Source organism: Triturus cristatus, chromosome 5_2 (assembly GCF_964204655.1).
Source record: "Triturus cristatus chromosome 5_2, aTriCri1.1, whole genome shotgun sequence".
In the NCBI taxonomy this organism is placed as follows: domain Eukaryota; kingdom Metazoa; phylum Chordata; class Amphibia; order Caudata; family Salamandridae; genus Triturus; species Triturus cristatus.
The window spans coordinates 889,834,385-889,848,509 of record NC_140588.1 but is presented as its reverse complement, the minus strand read 5'-3'; the positions used below and the strand labels follow the sequence as shown (position 1 = coordinate 889,848,509).

At 47.3% G+C, this 14,125-nt stretch overlaps 1 protein-coding gene across 3 annotated transcripts in view; it reads left to right on the top strand.

Moving 5' to 3' along the window:
- Positions 1–14,125, top strand: part of RADX (RPA1 related single stranded DNA binding protein, X-linked) — a 529,236-nt gene that overhangs the window by 356,243 nt on the left and 158,868 nt on the right. For all 3 annotated transcript variants that reach the window (XM_085608034.1, XM_085608035.1, XM_085608033.1), the window contains exon 12: positions 13,168–13,455. In XM_085608034.1, coding sequence (XP_085464160.1) covers positions 13,168–13,455 — 288 coding nt within the window. The remainder of the gene's footprint in view (positions 1–13,167; positions 13,456–14,125) is intronic.

Sequence of the window (14,125 nt, the reverse complement as noted above, 5' to 3'; positions counted from 1 at the left end):
CAATTCTTTGTGTGGGGACAGGCACAACCCTATTCAGGTGCAAGTGTCAGCTCCTCCCTCCCAGTCTACCTCAGCCTGGTGATGGGCCACCAGGACGCAGATCTCACACTCTAGCTCCCTTTGTGTGACTTTCTAAAGGTAACACACAAAGTCCAGCTGTCACCTAACCTAGACTTGTATTCAGAGACCAGCAGAGGCACAGAATGGTTAAAGTAAGAAAATGCCAACTTTCTAAAAGTGCAATTTTCAGACTTACAATTTAAAATCCAACTTCACCATAAGTTGTGATTTTAAATTGTAGGTCCAGAGACACCAGATTTCAAATCTCTATATTTTCCCAATTGGATATGACATTTAAAAGATGCTTTAAGGCAATCCCAATGTTAACCTCTGGGAGAGATGGGCCTTGAAGTAGTGAAAAACAAATTTAGCAATTTGTCACTACCAGGAAATGTAAACCTCGAAAGTACATGCTCTACCTTTTAAATACACTGTACCCTTCTCAAAGGGCTGCCTAGGGCCTACCTTAGGAGTGACTTGTAGGTAATAAATGGGAAGGGCTGGGCTTGGCAAGTAGTTTAACTTGCCAGGTCGAAATGAGAGTTTAAAACTGCACACACAGGCTCTGCAGTGGCAGGCCTGAGCCATGTTTAAAGGGCTACTGAGTGGGTGGCACAGTCAGTGCTGCAATCCCACTAGTGCAAAAAGAACAATTGATGGCCTGAATGCTGAACAATGTCAAACATTCACCCCAGTACAGAGATCTGGGCATAAATCCATAGATATTTTGCTCCTCATGTCATTCCAGTTTAAACCCCGCCATATGCAAATCGGGCTTGATCCTGCTCCCCATGGGAGTAGTCCAGCTTGAACTGCCAGGCCAGGTCCTCCCTGGACTGGAAACAAGCCTCCTGGGACCGGGTTTGGGTTTCACCTCTTGTCAGCCAGACTAGCTTGACTCCGGTGGCATGGAGCTCACTGTGCCCCTAGATTCAAGCTAGCCTGGCTGAAAAGGCGTGAAACTCCGATACCGGTCCCAGTATGATTGTTTATGGTCCAGATAGGACCTGGCTTGGCAGTTCGGGCTGGACTGTTCCCATGAGGACAGGGTCAAGACTGATTTGCATATGGCTGGATCTAAACTGGAGTGGCATGGTGAGCAAAAGAGTGATGGATTTAACCCAGATTTCTTGCCTGGGGGTGACTATTTTGATTTGTTCTGCATTCCGTCCATCATTTGTGTGTTTTTTCCTTTCTTGTCCTGAGTGCACGGTTAAGCCCAGACTCGGGTGCTTGGCTCACTAGATTACAGCTATCCTGGCCGATGATGGGTGGAACCCCGAAACCGGTCCCAGGATTCTTGCTTCTGGTCCCGGGAGGACTTGGATAGGCAGTTTGGGCAGGACTGTTCCCATGAGGAACAAGGTCAAGACTGATTTTAATATCGCTGGGTCTAAACTGGTGTGGCATGGTGATCAAAAAAACTATGGATTTAACCCAGGGCTCTTGAGTGGGGCTGAATGTTTTGATTTGTTCCGTATTCCGTTCATAATTTTTGTGTCTTTTTTCTTTCTCGTCCCACTAGTAGCATTTAATTTACAGGCCCTGGGCACATAGAGTGACTTTACTAGGGACCTATAAGTAAATGATATATGCAATTGTAATTGTAAGCCAACAATACCATGTTTTGAGTACAGATCGTAAGCACTGGCTAGCAATGGTAATGTGCCCAGAATCCTAAAGCCAGCAAAAATGAAGTTGGCAACACAGAAGGCAAAAAATCAGGGGAAACCAGGCCAAGGATGCCAGGTTTACATTCAATAGAACCTTAATAGTAGATGTTGCTGTTATCCAGAACTATAGTATGTTAACTGCCTCAGTGGATCAGAATTACTAGTATCAATATTTGTAATTTGCAGGCTGGTGGGCTACCCACAGTTAATTCTACATGTATCTCAACTCTCTGAGCTGCCTTGATAGCATTAATGAAGATCAAATGTTTGATAGCTACTGATTTGATAGCTGCTGTACATACAAGCTGACATTGGATAGTAATAGACATGTGAATGTCAGTTATAGTTATGCAAACTATTACAAATGTACACTGTTCATGCAGTGCATGCATGACACTTTATTGTCTGTGCCCTTTGTCTGCATTTTATTTAAAGCAGAGTAGCTAGGAACAGGTAAAGTGTTTACAAGCTAGAAAGCATGTCTCTGATTTTTGTACCCTGCCCTATGTACCTTAAAGCCATGGAACTGTTAAGTAATTTCCAGATGAGACTCCTGGTGAGTGCGATATCAAAGTATTGCTTTCAAAATATTTCGTGATGTTCATTTCCTACTTTTCTCATGGGTACATTGTTTGAAATTACCATCTTTTGCATGGTAAGATATTTGCCTTGACTGCTGTTGTTGGCCATGGAATTCTATACACTTTACCTCTGCTGAGGACTGGTAAAGTGTGTCTGCCCCCTCTTAAACATGATGAAATTAATATTCACTTGGTTGGCACATTTAACTTGCCTATAAGCCCCTAGTAAATGGTATAAAGTGTACCCTGGGCCTGTAAGTTAAATATCTGAAAGAGACACGTTAGTGATTGATTCCTTACCTTAGAATATCCCCAGGCGTCAGACTGGATCCGGAAAGTTTTCGTCAGCAGTACCCCTGCGTGTCAGTAGGCGGCGTCGTACAGCTCTGCGTACGTCGCTGGCGTCATAGCCATTGAGATGACGTCAGAACTACTTAGATGCGCCCACGCGCGCTGACGTCAGTTCTTTCTTTTTCTGCGCAGCAGCGCAGATCCGAGAGAGAACGGTACCCCTACTTAAAAGTTTTACCTTGGTTTCTGACAACTTGTTTTGTCGTGTACTTGACTCCTGGTGCAATAGGGATGCCCGGGTTTAAGTCCTGTAGGGCCTGCCGTCGAAACATGTCGGTATCGGACCCTCAAGACGTGTCTCTCTTCTGCTTGGGGCACGCCCATGACCCTGAGGCGTGCCGCGGTTGTCGGGCCATGGTGCCAAAAGCTTTGCGGGAGCGTTCCCGAAAGTTGTTGGAGGTCCGGCAGTCGGTTCTGCTCCGATCGAGGTCTCCTCAGGGAGATCAAGGGACCGGTCGCAGAGCAATCAGAATCGCATTTAGGAATCGGGGACAGGTAAGTCTAGGTGCCATAAAAAGTCGAAGAAGCGACGTTGCTCTTCCTCTACCCCTCACCGGTCATGGGACGCGGTGGAGGGGGTGGGCGGTATCTCCCCAGCGCCTCCGTTGGAGCCTCCGTCGTTGCCTGCGGCCTACCCACCATTTACGGGCCCGCATGCAACATCGGACGAGGTGCAGGCCTTTATGTCGGCCTTGCGCCATTTGTTTGACATACCAGGTCCCTCCGTAGCGCCTTCGGGCCCCGCGGATCCGTCGGAAGGGTTTGCCTCCGTGCCGCCGCCTCTGGCCTCGGCTACGCCAGCACCATACCCTGCGGCGCTGCCGCCGGCTTCGACCTCGACGCCGGCCCTTGATCTGGCTGGCGCCGCCGCTGCCGGACGCCGCCGAACCGGGACTGGTATCTTACCCTCCCATTCCATTTCTTGGAAGGGGAGTTTATCTCGTTTCCCAAGCCACCTCGTCCTTACCGGCCTCTTCAGCAACCGGTGGACGAAGGGGAATACTGGGAGGGGTCTGAGGACCCTCTTGCAGCTCAATGCGGGGATGAGCCTGAGTGGGAAGGCGATGTGGAGGGTCCAGTGGATCTGGATTTCTCTCCACACCCTGGTACTCTGCCCCCTTCTTCCGTGGCCACGGAGGAGGTTGGGACTTTTTCGGTGGTTTTGCATAGGGCAGCCGAGGCTCTTAACCTCGATCTCCCTTCTGTACCTATCAGGACCAATCTCCTAACTGAGGTCCTGCAGCCGCAGTCCTCCTCTGCGGAGCCGTTACTGCCCTTCAATGAAGCGCTTACTGATATCCTGTTGGGCACCTGGATTAAACCTAACACACGAGTCCCTGTAGGCAAGGGTGTGGCGTGACGCCGGCTCCGGGCGATCCCAGCTTTCTCACACAACACCCGACGCCGGAGTCTGGTTGTCCAGGCTTCTGCCTTGCCGAGTGCTTTCCCTTCTGCTTCTCCGGACAAGGAATCTAGGAAACTGGAGCAATTTGGGAAAAAGATTTTCACGTCTGCCAGCTCTGGTTTGCCGGCGGTGAATACTGCATGCCTGCTAGGCCGCTCTTCCCATTCTGTGTGGGACACTGTGGCACAGGTGCTGCCTCAGTGCCCTGTGGAAGCACGGGCGGTTCTCTCCCAAGCCATTACCGAAGGGAGAGATGCTGCAAAATTTACTATTCGTTGTGGGCTTGACATGGCCGATTCTCTCGGTAGGGCACTTTCCACAACTGTAGCGCTCGGTCGTTATGCTTGGCTCCGAACTACTGGCTTCTCTGGGGATGTCAAGAACACCCTGTTGGACATGTCCTTTGATGGTAAACGCCTCTTTGGTGATAAGGCGGATAGCACCCTGGAACTCTCGGGCTACGGCCCAGTCCTCGGGTCTCTCCACCACGTGTACTCCCTCGGGGTCCGTTTTTCGGTCCTTTCGAGGTCAAGGTCGGGGCGCCCAGGCGCGTTCTTTTCAGACCCGCAAGGCTGCGCAGCCACAGTCTCAGCGCAGCCGCGGCTGTGGGACCCGCCGTGGTGGGTTCCGAGGACAGCGGACGGGTCAGTCCACCACCTCCCCTGCCGCCGCCGCCTCTAAACCTTCCCAGTCCGGTGTTTCAGGCCCACCTGACGTCAGTGGGTGGCAGGATTCGCCATCACCTTCCCCACTGGCGCTCCATAACCTCGGACAGGTGGGTTCTGCAAATAGTCCGAAGGGGCTACTCCCTCCCCTACGAATCTACCCCTCCAGCCATGCCACCTCAGTACCACCGCATGTCATGGGAACACTTGGCACTTCTCCAGCATGAAGTTACGGCCCTCTTGGCCAAAGGGGCCATCAAGCGCGTTCCGACGCCAGAATTATGTTGTGGTTGTTACTCCTACTACTTCTTGGTTCCAAAGAAGGACAAAGGTCTGCACCCTATCTTAGACCTACGGAACGTCAATCGCTTCCTCCGGAAGAAGAAGTTCAAGATGCTCACGCTTGCTCAGGTCTTGTCTGCCCTAGACCCGCAAGACTGGCTGGTAGCGTTGGACTTGCAGGATGCTTATTTTCATATCCCCATCCTGCCAGCCCACCGACGTTACCTATGGTTCACGGTGGGCCACGAGCACTTTCAGTTCACCGTGCTCCCTTTCAGCCTTACCAGTGCCCCTCGGGTGTTCACGAAAGTGATGGTGGTGGTCGCAGCTCATCTGCGCAGATCAGGGGTTTCGGTCGTCCCCTATCTCGATGACTGGCTGTTAACCGCGGGCTCGCCCCAGGCAGTCGTCTCCCACCTCCAGACTACGGCCGACCTCCTGCATTTGCTGGGGTTTTCCATCAATGTGCCAAAGTCGCACCTGATTCCCTCTCAGAAGCTCCTCTTCATCGGAGCAATTCTGGATACGGCGCAGTTTCGGGTTTATCCTCCTAAACAGCGAGTCCGGGACATTCAGGCTATGATTCCGATCTTTCGGCCCTGGTCCTGGGTTTCGGTCAGGAAGACACTGAGGCTGCTGGGCCTCATGGCCTCCTGCTGATCGATCATGCCAGATGGCATATTCGGGCTCTGCAGTGGGACCTGAAGTTCCAGTGGACGCAGCCTCGGGGGAACCTGTCCAGCTACGTCCAGATCTCGGAGGGCAATTCACAGGACTTGCAGTGGTGGCTCAGGAAACTGCCTTGGGTCAGCGGCAGATCCCTCTCCCTTCTCCAACCAAGGCACACAGTAGTGACGGACGTGTGCCTCCTGGGATGGGGCAGCCACATGGGAGAGGCAGAGATTAGAGGCCTCTGGTCTCCGGCGGAGTCCAAGCTCCATATCAACCTTATGGAGCTCAGGTTGATCCTACTTGCACTCAAAGCATTCCTTCCCTCTGTCAAGGGGAGAGTGGTGCAGGTGTTCAGACAACACCACCGCCATGTGGTACTGCAGCAAACAGGGCGGGGTGGGGTCGTGGACCCTATGTCAGGAGGCTCTACGTCCATGGACGTGGCTGGAACGTCGAGGCATTTCCTTGGTGGTTAAACACCCGGCAGGCACCCTGAATGCCAGGGCGGACAAACTCAGCCGAAGGTGCATGTTGGATCACGAATGGCGTCTTTACTCGGAAGTGGTGAAAGGTCTCTTTCAGCAGTGGGGAGGACCTTGGTTAGATCTATTCGCCACCGAAGAGAACACGCAACGTCAGCAGTTCTGCGCGTTGGAGTCTCCAAGGCGGCACTCACTAGGCGATGCTTTTCATCACGAGTGGAGTTGCGGTCTGTTGTACACCTTTCCGCCTATACCACTTCTGCCCAGAGTGCTGAAGAAGATCAGGCGTGACCGGGCCCAAGTCGTTCTTGTGGCACCGGACTGGGCTCGAAGAGTTTGGTATCCCGAGCTACTCAGTATGAGCGTGGATCCCCCGATCCGACTGCCTCTTTGGGAGGATCACCTGTTGCAGCAACAGGGGACGTTCCTCCACCCGAACCTGTCCAGCCTCCACCTCCTTGCGTGGCGATTGAGAGGCAACAGCTTATTCCGTTTGACTTGCCTCCCGAAGTCTGTAATGTGATTCTGGCAGCCAGGTGTCCCTCCACTAAAACGGTATACACCTGTCGGTGGAAACAATTTGGGACATGGTGCACAGCAAAATCTGTTGACCCTCTTTCTGAGGTCCTATTGTTCCTCCTTTCTTTAGCCCAGCAGGGCTCTGCTTTGGGCACTATCAAGGGCTACCTTTCTGCTCTTTCAGCCTTTCTTAGGTTGCCTGATCAGCCCTCTCTTTTCAAGTCCCCGGTTCTCAATAGATTTCTCAAAGGCATTAATCACCTTTTCCCTCCTATTCCTTTTGTGATTCCTTAATGGGACTTGAACCTGGTTCTCACATATCTGATGTGCGCTCCATTTGAGCCTCTTCATAACTGTCCTTTGTGGTTATTGACTTTGAAAACTGTCTTCCTGGTGGCCATCACCTCCGCTCGGCGGGTGAGTGAGCTCCAGGCTCTTTCCTGCAAATCTCCTTTCCTGGCGATTCATCCGGACAAGGTTGTGCTTCGACCGCGTCCCTCCTTTCTACCAAAAGTAGTCTCTGCCTTTCACCTCGGGCAAACTGTATCTCTGCCCACTTTCTTTCCGCCTCCTTCAAGAGAAGAGGAGAGGCTCCACCGTCTGGACCCAAAACGTTCTAGCTCACCCGCACACAACAGTTCCGGGTGGATGACCAGCTCTTTGTTGGCTACGTTGGCGCCAAGAAAGGCCGGGCTGTGCACAAGCGAACTATCTCCCGATGGGTTGTCTTCTGCATTAAAGCCTGTTACTCTCTGGCTAAAAATGAACCTCCGGTTGAGCTGCGTGCCCATTCTACCAGGGCGACGGCAGCAACCACAGCATTGGGTCTCGGTGTCCCCCTGCAAGACATCTGTCAGGCGGCCACTTGGGCCTCGTTGCATACTTTCACTAAGCACCATTTCCTTGACAGTCCGGTCCGGAGAGACGGCTTCTTTGGCCGTTCAGTTCTACGTGACTTTATTGTAATCTCACTTCGCAAACCCACCACCGGGATTGGTATTGCTTGGGTATGTATTCGAAGGTAAGGAATATATCCCTAACGTGGCTCTTTCAGATGCACAAGTTACTTACTTGTGTAACGATATATCTGTAAGAGACATTAGTTAGTGATAGATTCCTTACCGTCCACCCATCCTCCCGTTCTGCTAACTGTTCTCTAGGGTTCAGGTCATCCCTTTCAGGGCCCTAGTTCTATTGCACCAGTAGTCGGTCTCTGGCATGGCTCTGCGCTTCTGGCGTGGAAAAGTTGTGTACAGAACTGACGTCGGCGCGCGTGGGCGCGTCTAAGTAGCTCTGACGATGTCATCTCGGCGGCTACAACGGCAGCGACGTAAGCGGAGCCGTACGACGACACCTACCGATTCGCAGGGGTACTGCTGACGAAAAACTTTCCTTATCCAGTCTGATGCCTGGGGATAGTCTAAGGTAAGGAATCTATCACTAACTAATGTCTCTTACAGATATATCGTTACACAAGTAAGTAACTTGCCCGTTACCAGTGGGCTGCAAAACACATTGTGCCACTTGCTGCACACCAAATCCAACCCCAGACCTACCGCTGTAGCCTAGCAGAGCAGTTTCAAAGCTGACAATTCGACCGGTCAAAGTAAACCCTTTGGACAGGTCTTAACCTTCCTTTTAAATATTACTATGTTTCCTCTTAGGTAGGCATTAGTGCTAATAAATGCAGGGTGTCATTACATATAATGTAACACTTGAAGAATATTGTCTCGCTGACGTTTTTTGTGCTTTTCTGTTTAAAGAAAAAGATTCCCCCTTCCCCCACCCCCTCCGAATATAAAATAAATGCAGGGTGAATGTATTTAAAAGTAGGCCTTCTAAAAGTTTAATGTTCCACATGGTCAAGCCAAAACTCTATTTTCACTGTGGCATGGCTGGCTCCTTCCACAGAGAAATGCTGAATTACATTATTACACATTCGATGTTGAACCCCCCCATGCATCCTTGCCATGCTGAGGATGTAAGAGTTCCCAAAAAGTTTCTAAGTCCGAACGTAGAAGGATCCACCGGATCAAGCCGCTTCCTGCATCTGATCGATGTCTAGTACGGTTTGTGTGAAACTTGAACTTTACCCGCCTTTGTCCATGGCTTCACCGAGACCTTTTGCTTAGGTTCTCTGTTGTTGATGAGGCCTTCATCAATCACAGTCTGTTGCCTTGGTCTGCTGAAGATTCTTGCTTCTCTGAAATGTTTCAAGTACAAAGATAACTTTTTTTATTGGTATAAACTGGTCCCTGTATCTGACCCATGATCTATTGCAGTCAATCTTACCTGCGGGCCTAACACAAGCTGACTAATGGGAGGGATACCTTATTGGTCCTTGAGAAAGCTGCTAGGATAAGATTTGCTCCCTCCTTGTGAAGTTTGGTTTGACCTCAGAAATATCGTCTCAGGCCATAGCCATAAGCAGTCCCACCAGTCGTAGGATGATTTTATGGATTACTGCAGTAAGGCACTGGATGGTTGGGTGAAAGGCAGCAATATAAATGATTATGATGGGCTTTGCTATTTGATAATGATGGAGCACTTAATCATTATTTTACTTCCTTTACATTATCTGGTTTTTACAATAGAAAACCATAAAAGTCAAAAATCAAAACAAACCATAAAAATCCAACAGGATACAAAGGGCAAAACAATACGAACATTTTAGACCCATAGGTACGGAGTTTTAAGGAAGGGCACCACCATCATGGTTAATGGCAGCTGGACCTGAGCCTAATGGCGTCCCTTAAAAAGCTAAGCGTATACAGTACTAAATCGCTTAAAAGAAGTTGCAAAAAGATAAAAGCAGGTCTGACTCTCTTAAAATGTGCTTTTTTTAAGAACGGGAATGATGAAGGACTTTCTAGGAACCTCATAAAACCTACAAAACATTAAAAAGTGCATCATATCCTGTGGAGACTGTCCGTCGCAGCCACAAGATCTGAGACACTGGCCTCTGTGGGCACCGCAAGGTTGTTTCAGAAAGTAATGGAAAAGATCAAACCGAAATCTGGTCAATAAAAAAAACGATTGCCTTTAACTCCTAAAAGATATGGTTTAGTAGTTGGTACAGTTTGCAGTACAATATACCTATGCACACATGGCTTTCTCAACTCTGCTTCCTCTCTTTCCCAATTACACCTTTTAAAAAAGCACTTTTTAACCAGGTTAAGTCACTCTTACAGATCGCTTGTGGATTATCGAATAGGTCTGCCCTTTTTAGACTGCAAAGACATTCTCTTCGATACTTTATCCAGCAGATACGATTAACGTGGTCGAGTGAAAGGCAATCCCTTAGAATACCCTTACTAAGGGTGTTTCCTCTTTGATCCATACCTTCATCCACCTGGCAAGGGGGCGGAAAGCCAGTTCATCTGAAAGAAAGGTCATCCCCAATTCTTCATGCACAACATACGACGGGATGTACTGCAGTACGGCAAGTAAGCGTCCTGAGAAAGTATTTTCAACGATTTAGTGTCCCCTGCCCAGTGTAACCCTATATCTCGCTCCCATAAGTGACCTTTGAGATGCATTTGGCTCTGTAGATCTGCAGAAGGGCCCCAATCGGTTTGCCGCCCAATCTAGAAGCAAAGTTAAAAACTGCACTTATTCAGTAATTGTTTTCCACAGTTGTGCCAACTCATTATTTGTTCTAAGCTCATTAACTCTAGAGAGCTTGGAAAGGAGGTTGACCTCTGGATCGGTACCAGAGTGCCAAAGAAGGTACATGGATCAGGGGGCAAAACCGAGTGGACCAGGTCCACACCCACAGAAGACTGGGGGGGGGGGGGAGGGAAAACCAAAAGAAGCTCTCTAAAGACCCCCCAAAAGAGATTCAGGGGAAGGAGTTCCAGTTTAATCCTGACCATAGGAAAGAATGGTGGCCCCAGGGGCCTTGCCGGCCCTTGTGCTTTTATGCTATCCTAGAAATAATTTCAGCTGGACAACTAGGAGCAGCTGCCCTCTGTATCAACTACAAAGACTGTGTCCTGAATCCCCTTAAAGATTTTTTCTTTCATAATTTACAATTTTTTAAAGTAGATTTTTTTTCTTCCCAGTTCAGCCTATTCAGTATTGTGTCTAGTCTATTTAATTAACTCAATGAATCTCTTCCCAGATTGATGTCCAGATTTGGTGATACCTTTTTTCATGATACACCATTTTATATTGCTGCTTGAAACATACAAGGCTTGAAAGACAGGATTTGTCCAAAACTCGTTGCATTATTTTATGCTGCCATACATATATTTATTTTATACTGTTCATGCTGATTTTTATTGCTTCATTTTAAATATGAAGTTTTATGTTTTCCATTCTGAGATCATGAAGTTTACTTAGAATTCATTTATTTTATTTACAATATTCCTGTAAATTAGAATCCTTAGAATGATGTAATCCATTTGCATGTCATTCAATTATGTCCTACTCCGACGTACAAGCTGCGGATGTTGTAAAGTTCCCAAAGACAGACTTCATTTTGAGCATGTTAAGTTAGACAAGTCTGCCTTTGGCCCATATGCTGCATGTCATTATCTTTTGCTGTAATCATGAGTGTCAGTTCATCCAAACAATAACTTTGCTAACACCCTAGGTGACACAAATCTGTTACAAGTTCCCTAATATCTATGTTTCAAATTCTGTCTGTGAATGTGCAAAATAAACATGTAGTTAGTGTTAATGTATTTCCATCATTCTCATTCATACTGGTTATCTCTCTGACCAAGTGGAAAGTACCCCAATCCAGGATAAAAATCAGTGGGCAACCCTTCAGGGAGATTAAGTCAGCTATTGCCCAGAGTCACATACTGCTGAGCTGCCACCTGCAATCTAACCACGAGCCCTGCACTCCGGAGTCAGCTGCTCTGGCCACTGCACCACACCCCTCCCTGAGTGAATTGACCCCTGAATTGGAGAGGTCTTTGCCCCAGGTTATCGCAATAGGTCGTCCCAGACTGTTGCAGCATCCATTTCTATGCTGAGATCCAAACTATGGAGGGGAGAGGCTGAGCCCATCTGAGGTGTGTTTTTCTTCCTAGAGAACACTCTTTCCTAGCTGAAGGCTGATAATCACAGCTTCTCTGCTGTGAGCAGGTATGCAGCGCAATAAATCTCAAACTCAAGAGGCAAGTTAGCTACTCCATGCTCTCATAGTGTAGCACACAGAAGTAGTTTATAGGGTGTTAGGCTGCTAGGAACACTACAATCATGTTTAAAAGGTTCATACTATTCTCACCGTTAGTGATGCACTGTTCTAATTGTATTCTATGTGGTTATTACTCATGTACTAAGCAACAGGATGAGGCTGTTGAAATAAACACTTTTATAGATATAGTGCCTTTTCTTAATGTAGTACTTGCAGACATTGGGTTTGAATTACCACTGCATCCCTGACTCCTTTATGGGACTGTTAGTAACCCAGAAAGCATGGACACCACCCAGAGAAGTATGTGACTTGGGGTTGTGTGGGGCTACTATAGCCTGGACTTTATCACTTGAGCATTGATGCACTGAACTAAGTTTAGGCACCCTAGGGCTGGAAGGCCAAACCTTGTAGAACTAGGTCAGTGCCTTAGTCAATGCAACAGTGCCAGCCAGAGCAGTATTTCAGGGGGATGCCACTCATGTCTACTCTGTGGCCCAGGTGTTCAATATTCAGGATTGCCTTATAAAGAACTACACATGCAGGTTTGCTGTCATAAACCACCTACTCGGAGCAGGTGGCCAATGTCAGCAGAGCAGGTTGCAGAAACAAGAACTATACACTGTAAACGATCCTGCAATTCTGGGTCCTGGATCTAATTCCGCATTCTGGAGACTTTCAGCCATAATGCCTACATTCATGTGTGTGGGATACTGTCCGTAATTGTTCATCCCAGCCACAGTATCTTTCCCTCCCTTCGTTCCAAAATCCAGGGATACTTTTAATGAGTCAAAGAGTGCAAAAAAATGCTGGTTTTGTTCCAGTCCATGTTAGAGTGAATCTCTATGTTTGCCTTATCTCACAAGACAATGGATTCCTCTCTTTCTTTGATATAGGAAATGAGGCTTCCTTGGTAAACTGTCTGCTGGCCAGATAGTGTTTAGAATTTGTAAAAAAAAAACATTTCAGTGGATCACCCTAGGTTTCACCACAAATATAGTTGTCAATGCATACTAATTGTGAAGGTCAGATATGTATATCCTGTATTATCTGTCAATAGTCTAGAAGGTAAAATCCAGATCCCATTTCAGAACGTCTTAGCCCTATACTGGTGCAGGATGGAGTCGGATCCTGTTCAATGGATATAAAAGAGCCCTCAACCTTAGAGTGACTTTTTAAAATGTAACCACGATATCTGCAACATTATAAGCAATTGTCATTTAAGCTTCTTTCTTTAATACCTGGTCTGCCTTTTTTAACAACTATTTGTTGCTTTAACACTATTTAGCCACCAGAATATAACTGTTTTTCATCCTTTCTCTTTTTATCAGATGAACAAAGAACAAATAAAGCCTCTGATGAGAGAGAAGCAGATGAAGGAAAATGGGAAAGTGAACTGTGGTCAAATGTCAGCCTTAACTTGATCGAGCATCTAAAATACTGCCCTCTTCTCCCAGAAAGTATTCCACGTCAGTTTGATTACAGACATAAAGAATTCCTTATGCACCAATTCAATGTATATCCAGCGAAACTCAAAGCTAAAAACTGCCAATCAGATGAAGCAGTTGACAAATTCAAACCTGCCAGTAGTATTGGATACTATATTTTGACAATCCAGGGTAAGATGTGTGCAGTTGTCATTTTACTTTGATTAAGGTATCATGTGTCCCACCTCATGGAAACCTATTCTTACCTTATTGGAAAATTTCAGATCCAGCACACTTATGTATTTTAAAAAAACTTCTGATATTGTCTTTACCCCCATCATGTCCCTGCCTTCTTTTGGGAAGGCATAGTAGTGCTCCTGTTAAAACAAAAACAACTTATATTCTGTTGCTGCATGATGTCGATTTGGAAAAATGTAGTTGATTGAAAACTTAAAACATTTATAGCTTCACTGAATAATTATTTTTCATTGTAAACATGGGGCCACCATCTTACTGAGCAGGTAGCCCTTTATTGTGCCCAGGAAACGGGTTCAGTCTTTCCTTAATGAATGAATCCCAATATTAAAATGTGCCCCTTATTTTAAACCTTTTTTTAGTTCTTAATTCAAGTCTATCTACCCCTAAACTTTACTTGTTTTATTTACCTGCTGGGGTGACAGTCCTTCGCCAGCGTCAAACAAATCTGTCTCAAGGTCACTGTTGAAGCAATCATTGTTAGTTTCTTGTGCACATCCTTGATCTCATACGTACCTCCTGGCAGACTTGGCAGGCTGCAACATCACAGACGCAAACGGAGGTTATATTTTTGGGCTTTAAGCATGAATCCTCTTTTGACCATATC